This window comes from Mastigoproctus giganteus, chromosome 2 (assembly GCF_048544385.1).
Source record: "Mastigoproctus giganteus isolate SK-2022 chromosome 2, ASM4854438v1, whole genome shotgun sequence".
Taxonomy (NCBI): domain Eukaryota; kingdom Metazoa; phylum Arthropoda; class Arachnida; order Uropygi; family Thelyphonidae; genus Mastigoproctus; species Mastigoproctus giganteus.
In genome coordinates, this window is record NC_143576.1 from 135066562 (window position 1) to 135093468 (window position 26907).

Below are 26907 nucleotides of genomic sequence, written 5' to 3' on the forward strand. Positions count from 1 at the left end.
GAAATAAGCTATTTGTTAGCAAAACATTCAAAATCGTTCACGGATGGTTCGTTAATTAAAGAATGTATGATAAAAGCAGATGAAATCGTCTGTCCTGAAAAAGTGCAATCATTGCACAATATTTCATTATCAAGAAATACAGTGGTAGAGAGAATTAGCAAAATGGCAGATAACATCAGTTCACAACTATAAGATATATCTACAGAAGTCTTGTTCTTTTCAATTGCGATTGACGAAAGTACAGATATACGAGATGTTGCTCAAGTTGCTGTATTTTTTCGTGGTTGCGATACTAACATGAGGATCACCGAAGAATTGTTGGAAGTTATCCCTCTTTTTGGAACTACGACTGGTGAAGATATTTTTGCTGCTGTGTGGAGCATTTTAGAAAAGTGTAAGCTTCCACTTGACAGACTTGTGTCTGTAACAACCAACGGTGCTAAATCAATGACAGGTGAAAATCAAGGATTTCTGTCAAAGTTGATTAGAAAATTACAAGCTGAGTACCCAGATAAAACTGAAAACCATGGCTTTCCACTGCCTTATTCATCAACAAGTTCTGTGTTTAAAAATATTAAAAATGGACGATGTATTGAAAACAGTAACAAAAACAATCAACTTTATTCGAGCAAGTGCACTCAACCATCGGCAATTTACTTCTCTTCTTAAAGATTTAGAATCTGAGTTCGACGATCTTCCTTATTATACAGAAGTTCGATGGTTATCGTGCCGCAAAGTTTTAAAGAGATTTTATATGCTTTTGGAGGAATAACAGTTTTTCTTGAAATGGAAAATGAAAATGTATCAGTTATAAAAAATCTTTTGTGGATTAAGGATTTGGCATTTTTAATTGATATTACAAGCCACCTCAATAATCTTAACATTTCATTGCAAGGTAAAAATAAGTTAATAACGAACATGTACGATGCAATAGCAAGTTTTGTACAAAAACTAACAGGCACCTCCGTAGCCAGGTGGGAAGGAGCAGCAGTGCGTAGCACATGCTTCTTGATTAGACCGGGGTTTCAGCCCGTCACCACCAAATATGGAGGATGCGGAAAGGTCAGGGAATGACCACCGCATATCCCGGAGCAATATGGCCTTAGTTGCTAATGCTCCTAAAAACCAAATAACTAACTAACGAACTAACAAAAACTAACGTTGTTTAAAAATCATTTAAAAAAAAGATGTTTTGACCCATTTTCCTACTTGCGAGCAGTTAAAAACAGTCAAAATTGCTCTTTCTCACAATATTGTTGACAAAATTGAGGAAATCAAAAATGAATTCGATAAATGTTTTAATGATTTTAAAGAGTTAGAAGATATGTTTTCTTTTTTTTTGGACCTTTTTCATTTGAAATCGAAAAAGCTCCCACTTGGATTCAACTGGAATTAATTGATTTCCAAAATGATTCATTTTTGAAAGACAAATGTCGAGAAGTAGGAATTCCAAAAATATATTCTTACTTAGGTAAAAAATACACGGAAATTAAAAAGTTTGCTGTGCAAATTATGTGCTACTTTGGGAGTACATACTTATGCGTATAGATCAAGATTGACAGATAAACATCTTTCCAACATACTGAAAATTGTATGTTCCCAGTCTTTGACTTCTGATGTTGAAAAACTAGTAGGGGGTAAACGCTGGCAAGTTTCCGGGAAAACAAATTAATTATTTTCATAAATATATTGAATATTTAATTTTTAAATAAAAATAATAATATAACAATTATATATACTAAAACCAAAGGAGTGCAAGGCAGCCAAAGTAACACACCTCTATTAGTTACAATTTATTAGGAAACGTTTCAGAAATTGTTATTGTTACAAAATCCATATGTAGTCTAAGTCTTCGTAGCAATTTCCGAAACGTTTCTTAATAAATTGTAACTAATAGAGGTGTGTTACTTTGGCTGCCTTGCACTCCTTTGGTTACCAGTTCATCAACAGCCACTTTACTCCCATTTCTTCACTATACATACTAAATTCTAAATTACTTGTATTCTGTAAATCTGAATAAAAATTTAAATGTTAATTACACATGAGTTTTAATTATCCTGATTATGCTACTGAATCCTGAATCAATATGTAATATTTAAGAAAATTTTATGCGGCCCGTGAAAATCATACCATCACACAAAATGGCCCGTGACAGAAATGAGTTTGACACACCTGCTGTTGATGATCCTGTTCAGGTTGCTGACAAACCAAACAGATATTCTGCATGCAGAAGCCTACGGTAGATATAAATTAGTCCTTAATCAAGTCACAAAGGAGGTTAGGCAGGCTAAGGCAAATTATGAAAAAGAGCAAATACTTCTATGTTATATTAACAGTAGAAGGAAGGGTTTGAATCACATTGGGCCACTTTGATGTCTATGGATTAACTGTTGATGACCCTGCTCAGATTGCAGACAAATTGAATAGAGTATTTTGAATAGGTATTTTGCATCTACATTCACACATGAGGAATTCTTTAGGGAAGGGAATGCCAGAAGTTTACAAACTCAAATGAGGAGCTTTGTGATAACTGAAAGGAAAGTGGGGGGAAAATTGTTGAGGATAATATAAAAAAAGGCACCTGGAGTGGAAGGAATCTATCCAATTATATTAAGGGAGGCAGCAAAGGAGCTAAGCAAATCCTTAGCCATAATTATGAGAGCATCCTTGGATTCAAGAGAGGTCCCTATTGGAGAAGTGCAAATATATCCCCAATTCATAAAGGGGGATCAAAGGTGACATGAGTAATTACAGACCTGTTAGCTTAATGTCTATTCCACAAATAAATAATGGAATCAATGGTTAAAAGAGTAATGCTGGACAATTTGGAGAGGCATGGAATTATATTGCAATCACAGCAGGGATTTTTCAAGTAGCAGTCTTGTCTAACCAATCTGATAGGTTACTACGATGCAGTGTCCAAAGAACTGGAATCAAAAAATAATGTTGACATCATATACTTGGATTTCAGGAAGGCTTTTGGATACAGTTGCACATAAAAGACTACTGCACAAACTGGAGCAATGTGGCATTAAGGGCTATGGATAAAGAAATTTAAGTGGAAGAAAACAGAGAGTGACTTTGTCACTCTATAATAACATTAGTCCACAAAAAGGCAATGGTCTTCGTGGACTAATGTTATTAGTGCAGTACCCTAGGGTTCAGTAACGGGTCTAAATGGGTTCAGGCCTAAATGGTTGTCAGATGAACTAATGAGACATATGGCAGAGAAGAAAAATGCATGGGATACATACAAATTAATGGGTGACATGGAAGCCTATGATAGATATAAGTTGGTCTGTAACCAAGTCACAAAGGAGATTAGGCAGGCAAAGGCAGATTATGAGAAATCCTTGGCAAAGGATGCAAAGAAAAACAGAAAAGAGTTCTTTACCTATTTAAACTCAAGAAGGAAAGGGATGAATCAGATTGGTCCACTGGATGTTGATGGTTCAACAGTTGAGGATCCAGCTCAGGTGGCTAACAATCTAAACGAGTATTTTGCATCTACATTCACACATGAGGAGTTATTCGGGAAGGGGAATGTCGTAGGTGAAGTAAACATTGGCAGTGAGCTAGATGATTTTCTAATAACTGAGAGGAAAGTGGAGGAGAAATTGTTGAGGATAAACATAAAAAAGGCACCTGGGGTGGATGGGATCTATCCAGTTATATTAAAGGAGGCAGCAAAGGAAGTAAGCAAACCCCTAGCCATAATTATGAGAGCTTCTTTGGACTCAGGGGAGGTACCCATAGACTGGAGATGTGCAAATGTAACCCCAATTCACAAAGGAGGATCAAAGGCTGACACAAGTAATTATAGACCTGTTAGTTTAACTTCGGTTCCAGGAAAATTAATGGAGGCACTGGTTAAAGAAGCACTGCAGGATCATCTGGATAAGAATTCAGTTATAGCTCAGACACAGCATGGTTTTGTTAAGGGCAGGTCTTGTCTGACCAATTTGATTGGATACTATGATGTAGTCACAAAAGAAATGGATGCAGGGAATAACTTTGATATTATATATTTGGATCTTAGAAAGGCTTTTGATACTGTTGCGATGGAAGACTGCTGCACAAATTGGAGAAGTGTGGCATTGGAGGCAAATTGCTGCTATGGATAAAGGGATGGTTGAGTGGCAGAAGACAGAGAGTGGTAATCAATGGACACTACTCAACGTGGACTAATGTTATTAGTGGAGTTCCTCAGGGTTCAGTGTTGGATCCATTGTTGTTTTCTGTATTTATAAATGATATTGATGATGGTGTATCAGGCTTAATGTCCAAGTTTGCAGACGATACCAAGGTTGGCAGGGTTGTTAAGGACACTACTGATACTATGCTGCTGCAACAGGATCTGGAAAGGTTGAGCAGATGGGCTGAGAGGTGGCAAATGAAGTTTAACATTGACAAATGTAAAGTACTACATATGGAAAACAGTAACCCCAGATCAACGTATCAACTCTGTGGTACTACGCTGACAGTGGTAGAGAATGAAAAGGACCTGGGGGTAATTGTGCAGGCAGATATGAAGTTCTCTGAGCAGTGCAGACGAGCTGCAAGAGTAGCTCATGGTGTCTTGTCAATGATATACAGGAATTTTTCTAGCAGGGACAGGGATGTGATTATTCCCTTGTATAAGGCATTGGTCAGGCCACACCTTGAGTACTGTATACAGGTCTGGAGGCCTCATTTCAAGAAGGATGTAGAGCTGCTGGAACGAGTACAGAGAAGGGCAACAAGATTAGTGAATGGAACAAAGGGTTGCTCTTACGAAGAAAGGCTTAAGTTTTGCAAATTACAGAGCCTGGAGACTAGGCATCGGCGAGGTGATCTGATAGAGGTGTACAAGGCTTTGAATGGCTTGAGCATGCTCAATGCCGATGGGATTCTTCCTCTTGCTCAGAATAATCACCTGAGAGGGCATAAATTCAAATTGAGGAAGGACGGATGTCGGATAGATGTGCGGAAATTTGCCTTTAGCCAGCGGGCAGTTGGTTTGTGGAATAGACTCCCATCGCTTGTTGTTGAAGTTGATAGCCTAAACAAATTTAAAGCTCAGCTGGACAGGTATTTCGAACGAACGGAGGGGTGAAATGGAAGTAGTGGTTGTTTTTTTTTGTTTTTTTTTTGGCTGATGCTGAATAAGCTTGCTTTCTTGCATCATATGCCTCTACTAATGCTAATGCTAATGGGTCCATTGTTGTTTTAAATATTTATCAATGATATATATCAGGCTTACTGTCTAAGTTTGCAGATGATACAAAGGTTGGCAGGGCAGTTAATGACAATCATCAGGGTGGGCTACTGCAACAAGATCTAGGAAAACTGGCTTGATGGGCTGAGAAATGACACTTGAAGTTTAACATTGACAAACACAAGTTACTGCCCATGGGTAGCAGTAACCCAAGGATAACTTATCAACTGTGTAGTATTACACTCAGGATAGTGGAAAATGAAAAGATCTGGGGATAACTGTGCATCAAACATGAAATTCTCTGAGCAGTGCAGACATGCTGACAGGACAATTCATGGTGTTTTGTTTGTCAATGTTTGTCAGAAACCTTGCTAGCAGGGATAAGGAGATGATTATCCCTTTGTATAAGGCCATGGTTAGGCTGCATCTTGAGTACTCTATACAGGTCAGAAGGTCCCTCTTTAGGAAGCATGTTGATCAGCTGGAATGGGTGCAGAGAAGGGCAACCAGATCTGTGAAAGGAACAAAAGAGTGCTCTTACCTAGAAAGGCTTCAGTTCTGAAAACTACAATGTCTCAAGACCAGGCACCTGCAGGGAGATATGACTGAGGTGTTTAAAGTTTAAATGTATTGAGCTGAATGTTAAATGTACTGAATGTTAATGGTATTCTTCCAGTTGCTGATGACTATACATATGAGAGAGCGTAAATTCAAGTTGAGGAAGGATGGTTGCAGGATAGATGTGCAGAATTCAGCCTTCAGACAGCGGGTAGTTCTTTGTTTGAACCAGCTTCCATCGGTTATAGTGGAAGTGGATTGGTTGAAAAATTCATTGGAGAACTAGACAAATTCTTGGAGGGTATGGATGGGAGAACTGGATTTTGGTTTTTTTTTTTGGCTGATGCTATATATACTTGCTTTCTTGCATCATTTGCCATTACTACTACTGATATCGCCTACATTCACACGAGGAATTTTTCAGTGAAGTGGACCCTAAAAGTATATCAAATTCTAACAGGTAGTCAAGTTTGAAGTCTGCAAGCCTGACTCATGTTCCAGGGAACATAATGGAGTCACTGGCTAAGGAATTAATGTGGAACCATAGACAGGAATGCAGTTACACCACAGTCAGCATGGATTTATTAATGGGAAATTTTTTTTCTGACACCAATGTGACTGAATACTATAAGGGAGTAACAAAAGAAATGGAGGCAAACAATAATTCTATCATATACTTATATTTCAGAAAAGTTTTTGATAGCGTCTACCTTGCAAGACTACTGGAGCAGATTGGCATTAGGAGCAAGTTACTGCAACAGATAAAGGAATGTTTGTTGTTGTTTGGTTTTTAGGAGCATTAGCAACTAAGACCATATTGCTCTGGGGATATGTGGTGTCTTACCATTACCATTTCCATTTCCTGGTCTTACCATTTCCTGACCTTTCCGCATCCTACGTATTTGGTGGTCACGGGCTCGAACCTCAATCTAATCAAGAAGTGTGTGCTACGCACTGCTACTTCTGCCCACATGGGTACGGAGGCGCCAGATAAAGGAATGGTTTAGTGGGAGAAGACAGAGAGTGCCTACTAATGGACACTGCTCTTTGTGGACTAATGTTATTAGTGAAGTCCCCAGGATTCAGTTCTTACCATTATTGTTTTATATATTTATTAATGATACTGAAGAAGATTTATCAGGCTTAATGTCTCTAGGTATAAATATGGTATAAAAATTTCAGGATGGTTAATAACAGTAATCTGAATGAGAAGTGAAGAATGTAATTTAACATTAACAAAGGCAAAGTATAGCTTATGGGTAGCAGTAATCCCTGAATAACATACCAAATGTGTGGTAGCACACTTAAGGTAGTTGAGAATGAAATGCCTGATTGCACAATTTGGGTAACTGTGTAATCATGCATGAAGTTTTTTGAGCTGCTTCAGCTCATGGGATTTTGTGGTCTATATACAGGTATTTTACCAGCAGGAATAAGAATGTAATTATTCCAATGCGATGGAAAGACCACATCTCGAGTTCTGCATTCAGGTCTCAATGCCTCATTTCAGGAAGGGTGTGGATCTGTTGAATAGTGAAGAAAAGAGCAATAATGAGACAGCTCTACAAATTGCAGCATCTGGAAACTAGGCACCTGCTAGGAAATCTAAGACAGGTGCTTAAGGCTTTGAATGAATTGAATAAACTAAATGTTTATGGAATCCTTACTCTTACTCAGACAACACAAATAAGGGGGGCATAAATTTAAACAGCAGATAAATTGTTGCAGGATGCATGTGCACAATTTTACTTTCATTCAGAGGGTAACTGACTAGAACAAACTTTCATCTAGTGAGGAAGCATGTAGCGTGAATAAATTTAAGGAAGAATTAGGCAAATTGTCTATATGAAGCTCATGCAGTGTGCTTTGCACTGACATATACATTGTAGTGCTGTCAAACTGATATGTATACATTATAGTGCTGTCAAACATATGTATACAGGGTGCAGAGAAATTCTACCGACAAACTTGAACAGGTGATAGATGGTACCAAAAGAAACATTTTTTTCAAGTAAACATACTTCATAAATGAGTTGTTATAGCAGCAGAAGCTATTAAAGGGTTGTAATAATCAGAACAACATATTCAGTAATTTAATGTCGTTTAATGTATACAAACCATTTGCTGTTGCACACAAAATAGAAAAAAACAATTCATAAGAAGTGCTCAAACTGGTGAAGGCGATGTTCAATGCATAACTCACACCGACGCATCATTGAATGTTGTAGGCGTTGGAAGTTCCTAGGATTGTCTTGTATCTCTGCACTTGCTGCAACAATCTGTGCTATAAGTTCCTCCACTGTGTCAACTGCCGTTTCATACACAAGAGTCTTCATGTATCCCCAAAAGAAAAAGTCCAAACAAGTCAGATCAGGCGACCTTGAGGGCAGGCTACAGGTCCACTTCGACCAATCCATCTACCTGGAAAGGTTGTATGTAAGTGTGCGCGTACACATCTGTCAAAATGTGGTGGTGTGCCATCATGTTGGAACCACATTTGTGCTTGGACAATCAGAGGAACATCCTCCAACAACTCTGGAAGTGTGTGCTCTATAAAACGCAAATAGAGTCGTCCATCTAAATGTGCAGGCAACATGTATGGTCCAACTAAAACGTTTCCCACAATGCTTGCCCATACATTGACACTAAACCTGTGTTGGTATCCATGTTCAACCATTGCATGGGGATTATTCTCAGCCCACACGATTGTTGCGGCTGTTGAACAATCCCTCTTTTGTGAAACATGCCTCATCAGTGTAAAGCACATTATTGGCAAAATCAGGCTGCAAGTTGGTTTCCTGTAAAAACCAGTGGGAGAACTCGACACATTGGGCAAAGTCAGCAGGTTCTAGTGCATGCACTTTCTGGCATTGGAAATGACGTAGTCTGGCTTCGTGCACCACATCCCACACCAAACGATGATGCACATCCAATCAGTGTGCAACGGCTCTTGTGCTGGTAGAAGGAGTATTAGTGAAGATCTGCAAAACCTGTTTCTCAAACCGGGGTGTCTTAGCAGTGCGTCGACATCCAGTATCATGCATATTCACACCGAAAGAGCCACTGTCCCCGCAATCTTTGGTGTATCGCAGCAAATGTTGTGTGGTGAGGCAACCTTCTGTCTGGAGAAGTGTTCTTGATAAATCCTGTGAGCCTCTCTTCCGTTTCCATTTGCTGCGCCGTACATTAAATGGATATCCACAATTTCTGCAACAGTGAAACACTCCATATCTGTACCCGTACTGATCATAATATGACATTACACTTTTATGCTATTAGTGGCAGATACGCACCACTCCAAGGACCTCTCAATGCATGCATACGTTAATGTTGATGGTAGTCGCACGTTTGAGCACTACGTTATGGATTGTTTTTTCTATTTTGTGTGCAAAGGCAAATGATTTGTATGCATTAAATGACATTAAATTACTGAATGTGTTCTGATTTTTACAACCCTTTAATAGCTTCTGCTGCTATAACGACTCATTTACAACCTATGTTTACTTGACAAAAAATGTTTTCTTTAGTAAAAATGAGGTAACTCTATCACCTGTTCAAGTTTGTCGGTAGAGTTTCTCTGCACCCTGTATATAGTGCTGTCACTATATATTCTTCACTGCTGAGTGATGTCACTCCACTCATGGAGACAGAGGTGGTCATAATTTCTTGGCTCATGAATGTATACATTAAACCTTAGTGGTTGAACTACAGATGGATAATATTAGAGTGACACCTTTTTTATGATGTTATAAATGAAAAAGTTTCTCATGAGTGCATCATATCATTATTAAAAGTTATATTCTCATTTTAATTTAGTATGCCAATTTTCTTTAACATATCTGCCATACTAATTGAGGAATACCTGCATGCAACAGAAATGCAGGGATTCCTTAATTAGCAAATATGTTTCAAAAGAACTAATGCACTATAAAGTTTAAGAAAATGAACTGACACATTATAAAGTTTCAGAAAATGAATTGATGCACTAAGTAGCAAACTACATGTGCTATTTAGTACATCAATCTTGTGGAGGCAGTTCACCACAATTTGTCTCAATATTATACTTTACACTTTAATTAAAATTGACTCTGTTGATAGAGTAAAATGTTATTTATTTTAAAATATAGCAATATACATCTCTAATGGAACAGTGCTCAAAGTGCAAAGTGAAAAATTGGGGTAACTTGTGGTAATGGCCTCCACAATATGAGGTCAATGCTAGCAAACTTAGTCTGCTAAGTGCTATGTAAAACTGAGGTTGCCCTGCTTGTCCAATTTTATTTTATCCATGAAGACTAAATAAACCAACTTATTCCTCTTTCTTTGTTGAGGAATTGGGACTTTATTTAATTTAAATATAATGCAGTGTAACTGCCAGAGAAGACCTGATAATGAATAGTTTATCCAAAACCTATATTAATTAAGCTTATCTGGATCCTGCAATTTATACATGAAGCACTAGGCTGATGTAATGCATTCACTAAGCTAAAGACATTCAAACTGCAATGAAAACAACAACAGCAGCTTTCCTTTTTTTTTCTGCTTATGTCCAAGCAGAAAAAAAAACAGAAAATAAATAATTTTTAAAAAATTCGTTTGTGCATATTATTTCAAGATAAGTGAAGGGCATAATCAAATGTTTAGTAATCAAAAGGGTTCAATAATCAAATAATTAGTAGTTACCAACTACTAATCGTTCAGTTATATTATTAAAATGAAATAATAAATAATCAATTATGACTTGACTTCTCAATTATGCCCACACTATTTCAAGGTTATTCTGTAATGAAATATAATTATCTGAGAGGTTCATTGTTTGTACATTATGTAATGGATTATTATTATTATTAGCGAGAGAGAGAGAGAGAGAGAGAGAGAGAGAGGAAGAAATGTAGGTTTGCTTACTATTAAGAAAGAAAATGGCTCAGAGAATTATGGTGGTTAAAAGCCCAGGTCATTATATTGTGATAAAATGTAAAGCTTCAGTGAAGTGATTGTTTTGGAAGAGCTATTAATTTATTTTTTTACTGTACTATATAATATAATACTTTTCCATGTGCTGCATTACTATCATCTTGACATAAGATACAATACACAGTTTTTGCATTTTTACACCCCAACATATTGTACATACTTGCAGTATGTACAATACATTGGATATTAAACTGCAATATTTTTGTTTTTTGTATGACTCTTAAAATCCAACAAATTCCAAGATCTAGCAAGGATATAAAATTAAAAATAATCAGCAACCTTGGGATGGATCATTAAATATACTCCCAAGCCTGATAGATTTGGAAAGCTTGACCATAGGTTCTTGCTCATAGGAAAATACTCTCAAATACTATCTTATACAACCATCAAACACTACTTATAAAATGCTATCAAACCTAACCTTTGCTTTCTCTATAAAATCCATTGGTTCTTTGAAATTTGTCAAGGTTTCACCTAATGTCAAATATCGCATGTAATACTGATACACAATGTTCCATATTTTTTCACGATAGCCTATAGAAAAAATAAAGTAAATTGCATTAAAAAGAAATTTCAACTTGGTAATTTTAAAGTCAAGTTTATATCATTTATATTTTTATTTTATAGAAATACATGAAAACAGACCAGAATTTCTGTAAATATCGAATTATATTTTTTGCTTCTAGTGATGATGATAATATAAAACATTTCATATTTTTCATTAAACAATAAATTAATTATTATAGAACTTTAATTATTATAAAAGGATAAAAATTATTCTTTAATAAGCAAAGTATAAATCACATAAAAGCCAGAGTAGATATCAATATATTGCTCAGTAATTTCTACCTTCAAAAATGTTATTAATATAGTTTGATAACTCTTAATGTTCAAAATCTTATTCACAAAATTGAGATGCATATGCTGCAGAAATACAGGGAAAACACAGCTTGCATAAGAATATCATGCAAAAATTATTGTTAATGAAAATATATGTAACAAAATATTATATATTGTGATAGTCATTTAAAGCACATTCTTTTTTTTTACTTTTCTTTATGAATGAGCTTCATCTAAAGTATAACTGTTCTAAAAGAGGCTATTTAAAAAAAGAAAATTCAAAGAGACAGATTGTTTAAACACACAGTTGGTTGGGCTATTTTTAGATATTTCAATATTGAATAAAACAGGTACACTAACTTTTGTATTTAATACACAATAACTTCTTGCTGAAATATCTGCACTCTATGATATTAATTTTATGTGTAAGATGTTCAAAGTCCACTTGATTAGCATTAGTAGAGGGACATGATGCAAGGAAGCAAGCTTATGTAGCATCAGACAAAAAAAAAAAAAAACTCCAATTTCACCCCTCCATTCGTTCCAAATACCTATCCAGCTAACAATTAGTGTCATTAACGGCGCAACCTCTAGTAAGGCATAGAGCCCAACAAAAGATGGAAGTCTGTTCCACCAATCAATTACCCGCTGGCTAAAGGCAAACTTCCACACATCTATCCTACATCTGTCTTTCCTCAATTTGAATTTATGCCCTCTCAGGTGATTATTTTGAGCAAGAGGAAGAATCCCATCAGCATTCAGCATGCTCAAACCATTCAAGGCTTTATACACCTCAATCAGATCACCTCGCAGGTGCCCAGTCTCCAGACACCGTAATTTGAAAAAATTAAGCCTTTCTTCATAAGAGCAACCCTTTGTTCCATTCACTAAACTTGTTGCCCTTTTCTGTACTCGTTCCAACAGCTCTATATCCTTCTTAAAATGATGCTTCCAGACCTGTATACAGTACTCAAGGTGTGGCCTGACCACTGCCTTATACTAGTGGATAATCACCTCCTTATCCCTGCTAGAAAATTTCTATATATCATTGACAAGACACCATGAGCTACACTTTCAGGCTGCCTGCACTGCTCAGAAAACTTCATTATCTGCCGGCACAATTACCCCCAGGTCCTTTTCATTCTCTACCACTGTCAGTGTGGTACCACACAGTTAATACGTTACTCTAGGGTTACTGTTTCCCATATGTAGTACTTTACATTTGTCAATGTTACACTTGATTTGCCACCTCTCAGCCCATCTGCTCACCTTTTCTAGATCCTGTTGCAGCTGTTTTTGTTGTTTGTTTGTTATTTGGAGCATTAGCAACTAAGGCCATATTGCTCCGGGATATGCGGTGGTCATTCCCTGACCTTTCCGCACCCTCCATATTTGGTGGTGACGGGCTCGAACCCCGGTCTAATCAAGAAGCGTGTGCTACGCACTGCTGCTCCTTCCCACCTGGCTACGGAGGCGCCTCCCTGTTGCAGCAGCATACTACCATTAGTGTCATTAACGACTCTCCCAAACTTTGTATCGTCTGCAAACTTGGACATTTAGCCTGATATACCATCATCAATATCATTTATAAATACAGAAAACAACAATGGACACAACACTGAACCCTGAGGAACTCTACTAATAACATTAGTCCACGAAGAGCAGTGTCCATTGATTACCACTCTCTGTCTTCTCCCACTCAATCATCCCTTTATCCATAGCAGCAATTTGCCTCCAATGCCGCACCGCTCCAATCTGTGCAACAGTATCAAAAGCCTTTCTAAGATCTAAATATATGATATCAAAGTTATTCCCTGCATCCAGTTCCTTTGTGATCACATCATAGTGTCCGATCAAATTGGTCAGACAAGACTTCCCCTTAACAAATTTATGCTGTGTCAGTGCTATAAGTCTTGTCGAGATGATCCTGCAGTGCTTCTTTAACCAGTGCCTCCATTAATTTTCCTGGAACAGAAGTTAAACTAACAGGTCTATAATTACTTGTGTTGCCCTTTGATCCTCCTTTGTGAATTGTTGTCACATTTGCACATCTCCAGTCCATGGGTACCTCCCCGAGTCCAAGGAAGCTCTCATAATTATGGCTAAGAGTTTGCTTACTTCCATTGTTTCCTTTAATATAACTGGATAGATCCCATCCACCCCAGGTGCCTTTCTTATGTTTATGTTCAGCAATTTCTCCTCCACTTTCCTCTCAGTTATTACAAAATCATCTAGCTCACTGCCAGAGTTCACCTCTGGCATTGCCCTCCCTGAATAACTCCTCATGTGTGAATGTAGATGCAAAATACTGATTTACTTTGTTAGCCACCTGAACAGAATCCAGGGCCACCGCAAATGGGTAGGCGAGGTAAGTGTCGCTTAGGGCGGCAGTTCAGGAGGGCGCAAAACTGCTAGCTTGGGGGGGGGGGAGGATTCAGAGAATAAAAGATTAACAATAGCCACATGCAGAAGTGGAAGTGATTCTTACACTGCTTCTATTGGAAGAGTAGAGCAGACATCTGTAAAGCAAGGTGCTGGGGATTTCAAGGACTGCTGGGAGTCACCATGGAGAAGTAAATACATGGGCTGTGTTCAAGTAACTAAGATTAAAAACATGTGAATGTATACTTGTATATACATCAATGCTAGGAGCATAGTAAATAAATTTGAAGAATCTGAAGTGCTGGTCAAGACATCAAATGCAGACATTGTTGGGATATCAGAGAAGTGGTGTCACTCAGATATAAGAGATACAGAATTTGAAATTGGAGAGTAAAATGTGTACAGGAACGATAGACAGGATAAGAAGGGAGGAGGGATTATGCTGATAGTTAAGAAACACATAAAATCAAATACAGTGCATCCAGTTGATACAGGTGACCAGTGCAATGTTGAATAAGTTTGGTGTGACCTAAGTATGGGGAAAGCAAAAATTAGAATTGTTGCAACAGTATCAAAAGCATTATAGTGCATTATAGGCCTAATGACTCTGATGAGTACAATGGTCAACTGTACAGAGAAATAGGGCGGGCCAGTATATGAGAATGTCTTATAATCAGGGAGGATTTAAACATCCCAGATACTGACTGGAACTTGTGGGTTGCTAACTTGCACACTAGCAAGACTTTTGTGGAATTATTGGATGATTGTTTTCTACAGCAGCAGCATGTTCGAGAGACAACCAGAGGCAGTAATACTCTTGATCTGATTACCAGCAGTCATTATTCATGCATTAAGCAAGAATCTGCAGAAAAGGATCCACTAGGTGGCAGTGATCACAGTGTACTGATGTGGGATTTACTTAACGATATAACTACCATCGGGGGTAAATGGAAGGGTTTTTGTTTTCATAAAGGTGATTACAGTGGCCTCAGACAGTTTTAAATTCTATACAGTGGGACAAACTGATGATGTTACCATCAGCAAATTCTAACTGGGAATCATTTAGGGAATTCATCATAGAAGCTGCTAGATTTTTCATACCAAGTAAGAAATACTCTTCAAGGTATAGGCATAAATGGATAAACTAATGAGACTCGTTGCAAAGAAGAAAAAGACGGGATGCATATAAATTATCAGGCAAACAGAAGCCTATGGTAGATATAAACTAGTCTGTAAGACTGGTTTATATCTAATCACTAAGAAGGATAGGCAAGGAAAGACAGATTACAAGAAATCTTTTGCAAAGAAAAATAGCAAAGACTTCTTTATTTATGTAAACTCTAGATGGGAGAGGATGAATCAAATTGGTCTGCTTGATATCAGTGGTTCAACTGTTGATGATCCTGCTTAGTTTGTTAACAAACTGAATGAGTATTTTGCATCTACATTCACTCATGATGAATTCTTTAGTGAAGGGGATGACAGAAGTTTATCAGACTCTAACAGGGAGCTAAGTGATTTTATAATAACTGAGAGGTAAGTGGAAGAGAAACTGTTGAAGTTAAAGATAATAAATATGCAAATGTATCTGTAATTCACAAAGAGGGATCAAAGAGTAACACAAGTAATTACAGACCTAATAGATTAACTTCTCTTCAGGGGAAATTAATGGAATCACTGGTGAAAGAAGCAACTGCAGGATCATCTTGACAGGGCTGCAATTACAGTTCAGACACAGCATCAGTTTCTTAAGGGGAAGTCTTGTCTGACTACTCTGATTGGATACTATGATGTGGTCACAAGCAAAAAACAATTTTGATATCATATACTAGAATTTCAGGAACGTTTTTGATAGTGTTGCACATTAGCATTAGTAGAGGCATATGATGCAAGAAAGCAAGCTTATTCAGCATCAGGCAAAAAAAAAAAAAATACACCACTCCCATTTCACCCCTCCGTTCGCTCGAAATACCTGTCCAGTGGAGCCTTAAATTTGTTTAGGCTATCAACTTCAACAACAAGTGACGGAAGTCGGTTCCACCAACCAACCACCTGCTGGCCAAAGGCAAATTTCCGCACATCTATCCAACATCCGTCCTTCCTCAATTTGAATTTATGCCCTCTGAGGTGATTATTTTGAGCAAGATGAAGAATCCCAATGGCATTGAGCATGCTCAAACCATTCAAAGCCTTATACACCTCTATCAGATCACCTCGCCGGTGCCTAGTCTCCAGACTCTGTAATTTGCAAAACTTAAGCCTTTCTTCGTAAGAGCAACCCTTTGTTCCATTCACTAATCTTGTTGCCCTTCTCTGTACCCGTTCCAGCAGCTCTACATCCTTCTTGAAATGAGGCCTCCAGACCTGTATACAGTACTCAAGATGTGGCCTTACCATTACCTTATACAAGGGAATAATCACCTCCTTATCCCTGCTAGAAAAATTCCTGTATATCATTGACAAGACACCATGAGCTACTCTTGCAGCTCGTCTGCACTGCTCAGAGAACTTCATATCTGCCTGCACAATTACCCCCAGGTCCTTTTCATTCTCCACCACTGTCAGTGTAGTACCGCAGAGTTGATATGTTTCTCTGGGGTTACTGTTTCCCATATGTAGGACTTAAACTTCATTTGCCACCTCTCAGCCCATCTGTTCAACCTTTCCAGATCCTGTTGCAGCAGCATAGCATCAGTGGTGTCCTTAACAACCCTGCCAACCTTTGTATCATCTGCAAACTTGGACATTAAACTTGATATCCCATCATCAATATCATTCATAAACACCGAAAACAACAACGGACCCAACACTGAACCCTGAGGAACTCCACTGATAACATTAGTCCACGTTGAGCAGTGTCCATTGATTACTACTCTCTGTCTTCTGCCACTCAACCATCCCCTTATCCATAGCAGCAATTTGCCTCCAATGCCACACTGCTCCAATTTGTGCAGCAGTCTTCCATGGGCAACAGTATCAAAAGCCTTTCTAAGCTCCAAGTATATAATATCAAAGTTATTCCCTGCATCCAATTCTTTTGTGACTGCATCATAGTATCCAATCAAATTGGTCAGGCAAGACTTCACCTTAACAAAACCATGCTGTGTCTGAGCTATAACTGAATTCTTGTCTAGATGATCCTGCAGTGCTTCTTTAACCAGTGCCTCCATTAATTTACCTGGAACAGAAGTTAAACTAACAGGTCTATAATTACTTGTGTCAGCCTTTGATCCTCCTTTGTGAATTGGGGTTACATTTGCACATCTCCAGTCTATGGGTACCACCCCTGAGTGCAAAGAAGCTCTCATAATTATGGCTAGGGGTTTGCTTATTTCCTTTGCTGCCTCCTTTAATATAACTGGATAGATCCCATCCACCCCGGGTGCTTTTTTATGTTTATCCTCAACAATCTCTCCTCCACTTTCCTCTCAGTTATTACAAAATCATCCAGCTCACTGCCAATGTTTACTTTACCTACATCATTCTCCTTCCTGAATAACTCCTCATCCGTGAATGTAGATGCAAAATACTCGTTTAGTTTGTTAGCCACCTGAGCAGGATCCTCAACTGTTGAACCATCAATATCCAGTGGACCAATCTGATTCATCCCTTTCCTTCTTGAGTTTAAATAGGTAAAGAACTCTTTTCTGTTTTTCTTTGCATCCTTTGCCAAGGATTTTTCGTAATCTGCCTTTGCTTGCCTAATCTCCTTTGTGACTTGGTTACAGACCAACTTATATCTATCATAGGCTTCCATGTCACCCATTAATTTGTATGTATCCCATGCATTTTTCTTCTCTGCCACATGTCTCATTAGTTCATCTGACAACCATTTAGGCCTAAACCTTGAACAATATTTCTTAGTTGGTATGTAAAGCCTGGTAGCCTCCAAGATTAGTTCCTTGAATGCTTCCCATTTTGAGTTTGCTGTTGGTAACATCATCAGTTGGTCCCACTGTATAGAATTTAAATACTGTCTCAGACCATCATAGTCACCTTTACGAAAACAAAAACCCTTCCCTTTACCTCTGATGGTAGTTACCTCCTTGAGTAAATCCCACTTCAACACACTGTGATCACTGCCACCTAGTGGTTCATTTATCTGCAGATTCTTAATGCATGAAGAATCACTACTGATAATCAGATCAAGAGTATTGCTCCCTCGTGTTGCCTCACGAACATGCTGATGTAGAAAACAATCATCCAATAAATCCACAAAAGCCTTGCTAGTGTGCGAGTGACCAACCCACAAATTCCAGTCAATATCTGGGAAATTAAAATCCCCCATTACAAGACTCTCTGATTTACTGGCCCACTCTATTTCCCTGTACAATATCTTATTATACTCATCAGAGTCATTAGGCCTATAGCACACTCCTACTCTTAATTTTGATTTCCCTATGCTTATGTCACACCAAACTGACTCGACACTGCCCTGTCCATCGATGTCGACTGGCTTCACTTCCTTGGACTTTATGTGTTTCTTAACTAATAGCATAACCCCTCCTCCCCTCCTGTCCTGTCTATCCTTTCTATACAAATTGTATTCCCCAAATTCCAGTTCCGCATTCCTTATATCTGTGTGACACCATGTCTTTGATATCCCAACAATATCTGCCTTTGATGTTTTGAGCAATACCTCAAATTCATCAAATTTATTTACCAAACTCCTAGCATTGGTGTACATGCAGGTATACATGCACCTGTTTCTATTCTTAGCTACCCTAACACACCCCATGTGTTTACTTGTACCGCAATTACTCCCAGCAGTCTCTGAAATATCCTGCATCTTGTTTTTCAGGCTTCTGCTCATTTCAATAGAAGCAGTGCAAGAATCACTTCCACCTCTGCCAGTGGCTACTGTTAATCTATTAGTCCTTGTATCCCCCCCAATTAGCAGTTTTCCGACCCACCTAACGCTGCCTCGACAGCATCAGCAAAAATTCTTGCACCCTTTCTATTTAAGTGTATCCCATCCCTGTAGAAGCAATCTCTCCTGTTAACAAGTACAGTCCAGGCTGAAAAAAATTCTACCCCTTGAGCCTTGCACAATCCCTCCAGGGCCGAATTGATCGACAAGGCTCGCATCATATACTCCCTCCTATCGTGTCTGGGCAGAATTGCAGACACTTTCAAATTCAACCCTAATTCACAGCTTTTTTTCAACAGTGACCTGTACTTGCTAAGTAATTCCGCTGGTCTCCTACTCTTAATATCATTAGTGCCAACGTGTACAACTATATCACCTTTTGTGCCCTTAAAAGATGATATCCGCTCTACGTCATCAACCTTTGCCCCTGGCAGACATACCCTGGTCCTATTCCACCTATCCTTTTTACAAAGCATGTTCAACGTTTCCCTAACAATAGAGTCACCAACAACTACTAATTCCTGTGGGACCAGCGCATTCTGCGCATAGAGAGATCAATGGCAGAAAACGTACAGGTAGGCATGTGGATGAAAGTGTTTGTTCCAATATTTAGAAATGAAATGTCATTGTCATTTAGCATTCGCTCTACGACTCGTCCCCTTCTATTGATGTTAGCACTACCCCACAGGGTGTTATGTCCATTAAAATCCCCGAGAAGTAAGAAAGGGGGAGGCAACTGCGTTAGAAGATCATCAAGGTCTTCCTGGGAGATGTCAGTCCCAGGTGGCAAATAAATTGAACAGACAGTTAACAGAAATCCCACTGTAAAGGAAATTGCAACAGCCTCTATGCTGGTTGTAATTAGCAAGGGCTGAACTGGGGTCTGGTTCCCCACAAGGATAGCCACTCCTCCGTGAGCAGGACCATCCGCAATTCTGTCCTTACGAAAAAGAGTTATATTATGCATGGTTGGGTTATCATTTGCCTTTAGATAAGTCTCCTGCAAGCAAAAGCAAACTGGCTCGTACTTTTGCAGGAGGGCCTTCATGTCATCAGTATTTCGCCGGAATCCACGACAATTCCATTGTAGGAATTTAGCCATTATTTTGGCTTGGTGGGTCCGTCAGGTGGCTTCCGAGGTGCTGAGGGCTTACTTTTGTCAGTCTTGGATTTATCTTTTTTGGGGAAGAATGGACGCTGTCCAGTGTCCATTTTTTCCTCCGCAAAGAGTTCCAAGACTGATTCATCCGGTACCTCCTTAGTCTCTACATCCATTGTTTCCGGGTTACCGGTGGCTCTTCCAAACTTTTTAGCTTTTCTTTACCACTTTGTTTTGGTAGTGGTGGAGCACTAGGAGGTATGGATATAGGAGTAGCAGCTGACTGCGTTTTTTTGGTGGGCTTTTGTGAACTTAATAAATAGCGTGCAATCGGCGTGAATGACTCTCTTGGTGGTACAGTCATCTCTGTTTGTGTACCGACAGTGCATTTCGCAGAAACCTTCTGAGCATATGAAGGCTTCCCGCTTTCTATTGGTTGTATGCGTTTTCTAGCCTCTGATTAGGAGATGTTAAGCTCCATTTTTAACTTTTGTATCTCCTTTTCGTCCTTCCACTGGTGGCATGCTCGAGAGTATGCAGGGTGCTCTCCTTGGCAGTTAATACAGTTAGGCTTAGGAGCTATACATTCCTTGCTCTCGTGATCTTTAGCACCACATCAAGCACAGGCAAGGTTACCACGACAAGCTGTTTGTGAGTGGCCGTACTTTTGACATTTAAAACACCTCAGTGGGTTTGGAACGTAAATCCTCACTGGGCAGTTTAAGTACCCTGCCTTGATGGAACTTGGAGGCCTTGGGGTGTTTAATGTTAGGATGAGAACTCGGGTAGGGAAGAGATTCCCATCCTTACGCATGGATATTCGCTTGACAGCTGTTACTCCTTGTTCTTTTAATTCAGAGCAGATCTCGTCTTCAGAAACGTGACGAAGATCCTACTCTGATATGACACCTCGTGAAGAGTTCAAAGTTTTGTGAGGAGTTACGATAATGGGTATTCCCCCTATAGATGTGGCTTTCAAAATTTTTTCTGCTTGATTTGTGTTCGATGCTTCAATTAGGATATCTCCAGAATGCAGCCGTTTCACGGATTTGGGTGAACCTGCCATCCCTTCTAATCCTTTCTGGATAAAGAAGGGTGACATTTTCCCTATTGACTGCTCTCCGGCGGAATGGAGAATGAGGAAAAGCGGTGTCACAGATGGTGTTTTCTCCTCAGTTCTGGCTCTTTTAGCAAAATTGCTCTCACTTTCTTCCGACGATCGATTAGGTAGGGCCCAGAAAAAGAGGGATTTAAATTACTCATGAGAGTAAAGAGAAAGTGTCTGATGCCTAAGTACCTCACCCACCACAGAGCCCTACGAGGGGACACCCACTCGTGAACTAGCAGGTACTGCGTACACGAATGGGACGCCGAGTTCGCTTAGTAGCACCATACCCACATTACCAATAAGTCTTTATCCCATCCCAGGACCATAGGGAGGGAGACTTATTGGAACACAGTTGACCCTAGCAGTAAAATACCACCTGCTGATTGATCCCAGTCGGGCCGGGCCGGGCCGGGCCGGTCCGGGACCTCCCGTCTTGTCGAAGCAGGGGCCAAAGTGGTGTATTAAGGCTGGGCCCCTCAACCACCCCCCTCAATCCCCCTTTCCGAAATCTACAGGTTGCAGCGCACGGCTGCACACGCCGGATTCCAAAGATGTAACCCTGGAACCAAGGTATGGGCGTTAGATCCCAGTGATGCTAGTCTGGAAGTCCAGCAGCATAAGAGTAAGAGCAAAAGAGAAAACCAAGTTTTTCAGATGCAGAGGAAGCAATATTTGTAATGTGCTTGTGCCAAGAGAGATTAGAAGTCAGGGTAATCCCAAAAATAGATATATCATTTTGCCTAGAAATCGGAGTGTCACTAAAGATAAGCACAGGAGCGGAAAAATCCTTTTTGCGAGATATAATACAAGACTGAGTTTTAGAAGGATTGAAATCAACTAGGTTTTCTTTGCCCCCTGGAGAATTACTTGAAGATCGGCATTTAAGGAATTGGTAGCAGATTTTCGAGAAGTTGAAGCTGATTAAGCAGGGCAAGGTTTCTCAAAATGGAAAGTAGAATGCAATGTGCTATCATCGGCAAAACTATGGATAGGATTTCCAGTCAATGGAAGAAGGTCATTAATGTACAAGAGGAAAAGAGTGGGAGAAAGAACTGAACCTTGGGGGACACCGGCATTAGTGGAGAAGTTAGAAGACAGAGAGCCATCTACCATCATCCTCAGTGAGCGATCAGAGAGAAAACTGGATAACCAATTACTAAAAACAGTTGGCAAACCATAAGATGGAAGCTTGTTTAGAAGACCTTTATGCCAAACACGATCGAAAGCCTTTGAGATGTCAAGAGCAACTACTTGTGTTTCACCGAACCTTTCCATTGAATTAGTCCATAAATGGGTAACATAAGCCAGAATATCAAAAGTGGATCGACACTGACAGAATCCATACTGGTGATCGTTGATCAGACAGAAGATTTCTAGGTAGTTTAAGAGCTGGCGGTTAATTGATTTCTCCATTATTTTAGAAAGAGTAGAAGTAATTGCAATGGGACGATAACTGGACGGAAGGGATTTGTCACCCTTTTTAGGAACTGGCTGGATATGAGCAAATTTCCAAGCAGAAGGAAAAACACCTTTCGAATAAGAAAGTGAAAAAAGGCGGCAAAGAATAAGAGTAAGTTCAGGAGCAGGTTTTGAGAACAAGTGGAGAAATACCATCGGGACCTGGAGCTTTCTTAGCATCAAGATTCGTCAAAATCCTTCTGACATCCTTTTGATGGAAGACCACAGGAGGCATTCAATGGAGCGTGTTGGAAATGGTGGGAGGTGTTTTAACAAGATCATTAATGCATGAGTTGGAAGAAAAATGGGATGCTAGCAGGTCAGCTTTATCCTTGGCTGAAGTGACAACAGAACCATCTGGTTTGGACAGAGGTGGGAGCAGAGATGGGCAAAAGTTGCGGCCAAAAGCTTTGGCAAGAGACCAGAATGCTCGGCTACCATTAGGGCAAGAAGCAAGTTTTCTACTCTTAGCCTGTTCAAACTCTAGTTTGGACTGATTAATAACTGCTTTACAATTGTTGCAAGCTTTTGTCTAGGCAGAAAATGAAACTGAAGAATCAGAAACTAGCCAATTACAATATGCAACATTCTTCTCTTGAACAGCATTAGTATAGGCATATGATTCAAAGCATTAGCATTAGTAGAGGCATATGATGCACATTTATTGGAAAACCAAAGTTTAGATAAAGGACGAGGTTTTAAAGTGGAGTGTGGGATAAAGGATTCCATTCCTGCAAGAATAATTTCACTGACACAATCTGAGCAAACATAGGACATCAGAAGTTTTGAAACAGTAATCCGACCAAGGAAAAGAAGAAAAGAAATCTCGCAGGTCATCCCATTTTGCATTCTTGTAATGCCAAAAAACACACGGTTGGGAATAGCCATGAGATAAAGGCTCCATTGGAGAAGAGACAATCACCAAGTTGTGATCTTAGGTGCCTAAAGGACCTCTCACTTCGACCGTTTACTTAGAAGGGTTGTTTGTGAGAAAAAGATCAAGTGTGTCGGCTGTATGATTAGGATTGTCCGGTATTCTTGAAGGTAAATGAACAACTGTGCAAGATCATTAGTAATTGCAAAAGCCTCAGCATCTCGACCGGCTGGGTCGGTGTGACTAGAAAACGGAAGCCAGCTGCAGTTGTGAACATTAAAATCACCAAGGAAAATTACCTCACTGTTAGGAAAGTTGGACTGGAGAAAGTCAAGTTGCAAAGAGAGGAAGTCAGAGCTCCAAGTGATTAGTGGAGTTGGGAGAATGGTAGAGACAACAGATGAATTTGACACAATGAGGTAGAGAGATTTTAAGCCAGAGAAGATCAAAGAGAGAAGATTCCAAATTGCCAAGTCTCTGACAGGGAATATCAGAATGGACATATGCACAGGGGTGTGGCAAGTACCACCTCTGAGGTGAAAGGAATCATACAGCGAATAATTTGGGCATCTGAGATGAGCAGTAGTTGAATCAACTGATAACTGAGATTCTGTCAGAAAAAGTACATGGGGTTTGGCAGACTGCAAGTGGGAATGGACATCATTGAGATTAGAATTGAGACCACGTATATTTGGGAAATAAATTAGGAAGTGCTTGGGAGGTTTGGATCTTTTTGCAGATAAGCTTGCTCTATTAGTTTGACAATTCATGGTGTATTCAATAGTAAGAAAAAGTGGGTGGGACATGCTGTATGAAGTAATGAAATTTTTGGATATAGCGTCCACATGGTAAGAATAAATCCAGGTCCTTGACATAACGTGGCCTTGACAATGCTCCCTGCATAGACACTACTCGGACTCCCTTCAGTCACTATCTGGCAGAGTAGAGGTAGCAAGATTATACACTAGCTGATCCGGAAGCCTCCTAGAGAGTTACCAATAGGTTCGGTCCGGTATACTAACTAGCGGCCGGCCTGTATACCTGTTTTAGAGCTGTACCCTCGAAATGTAAGGAATATTGGATCTCGCCACGACATTTATCATAACCTCAAAAGTCATCAATCATACTGCATGATGGAAGAGATAGGAAAGGGTTGACCGGAACTTATCTCTAGAGACTAAACATGGGTTTGCCTCCAATAAGCAAAGTGGTGGTATTGCACCAGTTGATGAGAGTCATCTACCACCTAGTAAAAAAAAGTAAAGTGCAGCCATTATCAACCCACTGCAGGGTGGAAGCCTCCTCAACAATTCATGCTTACCACCTAGTACTGCCTGGTAACATAGAGGGGTGGCATTCTTCCATGTGGTGTGGGCGCCACACCTTGACCCTTGCTTACGTTGGTTCACACCTGGGTGGTCACCCACCATGTACTTGTGCATGGAGGTTATACCCAGGATTACTAACAACCTCACCATTGTGAAAGTGCAAGCAGAGGATTTGGCTGTCATAGACCGTCCGGTCTTTGCCGAAATTGGGTCCACTTGACTTGCATGTCACCCGAATATTCAGTTTAGTTCTTTCTTGAAAATTCAAGAAAGAACTAAACTGAAAAAGAATTTATTCAAGCTATCCACTTCAACCACATCAGACAGAAATTTTTTCCAGCAATCAACCATCCATTGACTAAAGGCAAACTTCCTCAATTTGAATTTATACCCCTTCATGTGTGTGGGCTGAGCAAGAGGAAGCCCAATGTTTGCTCAATCCAAAGCCTTAAACACCTCAATCAGGTCACCTTGCAGGAGCCTAGTCTCCAGATGCTGCAATTTGCAGAACTGAAGCCTTTCCTGGTAAGAGTATCTCTTTGTTCCACTCAAAATGGGGCCTCCAGACCTGAATGCAGTACTCAAGATGTGACTTGACCATTGCCTTACAACGGAATAAGCACCTCCTTATCCTTGCTAGCAAAATTCCTCTGTATCATTGACAAAACCACATGTGCTTTTCTACACTGCTCAGAGAATTTCATATTTGACTGCACAATTACCCCCAGGTCTTTTTCATCTTTCAATACCCTGAGGGTAGTACCACACTCTTGGTATGTTAATCTGAGATTAGTGCTACCCATATGCAGTACTTTGCATTTGTCAATGTTAAACACCTAGAAATTCTTAAATCATATAATGAGTGACTGTTTAAATAAATTCACAGCTGCACCTGCTCTTTTGGATGTTGGAAGTTTGTCTAAATTTAGGGAGGGATTGTCCAAAAACTTATAAGACATGGTTAAAAAATTAAATAAAAAAAAGTGACACATGTTTTTTTAATTATTATTATTTATTTTATTTATTTTTTTTTGGGCTGATACAGTCAGTCCTCGTATAGCACGACAGTTGTGTTCCTAGAAACCCTCGTGCAATGCAAAATTGTGCAATATAAACAACAGGCCCTATGGGAAAAATAGGGTTAGATGCCGACCACCCAAAATTGAACACACATTTGTAACCAAAACATTACCAAATACAATAAATAATCGTAATAAAATAGTTACATATTTTATTACGACTATTACGTAATAAAATATTGCTAATGCTTTTGCTTCTATCATAAGCAAACTTGTTTTTTGTTTGATTTTCTATCCAAACAGATGACAGCCATTCCATCTCTTCCAATTCTTTGTGTCTTAATGTAATGGATTTTAATTACACTTTGAGTTGTTCCTGCTATGAAAGTTGTTTTTATTTTCTCTGCATTCTTTGTAATTCTCGGCGTTGCCTCATTGTACACGTGCAATATCACATAGTCTTTCATTTCACTCAAAGCGTTTCACAATTTCATATTTTTTTCTCTATCGACAGAGGCGGACATCATTACAGACTGAATGTAGCACCTGACATGAGAATTCAGTTGTCTCCAATCACTCCCAACTTTAAAGAACTTTATTAGACGAAAAAACAACAACCGGAGGCCAGTGTAATTTTGGCCATAAACCATAGTATGAGGCCACTATAAATTTTCCTGGGTAAGAATTTTTGACCCAGTCCACCTCTGTTTATCGTTATTGCTTTTCTTTTTCTCTCTGAATCTGCAGTGTCTTCACCAGGACGCTTCCTTTTCACACCTTTTAAGAATTTTACTCATTTTTAGGGAATAAAGCACAATTACAAAACGAGGAGGCACGCTTGATACAAATAAACAAAGCTGCGCGCGTGTAGCAACTGAATAAACAACACCGTAAAGGCAGAGATACACTATTAACACCTCACATTTCTAGGGGTTACTACCATAAAACAATAAAAACAATTTCCAGTTGCGTTTCTACTAGTGGAATCTGTTATAAACTTGTAGTAAACTCAATCTAATTGCATTGCGATTATACCGATAGCTGGAATTATGTTGGTTTTTATGTTATTATGGTGAAATGTGTTTCCCCTTCACTGATATAAAAAACATAAATACGTTTTCAGAATCTTCTCTTCATTCCTATCATGTTGCGTTCGGTTGGGGTTTTTTTTTTTTTTTTTCTTTTGGTAGTTGTTGGCGC

At 39.2% G+C, this 26907-nt stretch overlaps 1 protein-coding gene across 1 annotated transcript in view; it reads right to left on the bottom strand.

Annotated features, from left to right (window-relative positions):
• LOC150089580 (TBC1 domain family member 19) overlaps nucleotides 1–26907 on the bottom strand; it is a 456806-nt gene that overhangs the window by 416625 nt on the left and 13274 nt on the right. The window contains exon 4 of the mRNA XM_090390037.1: nucleotides 11151–11263. Within this exon, the coding sequence (XP_090246163.1) occupies nucleotides 11151–11263 (113 nt within the window). The remainder of the gene's footprint in view (nucleotides 1–11150; nucleotides 11264–26907) is intronic.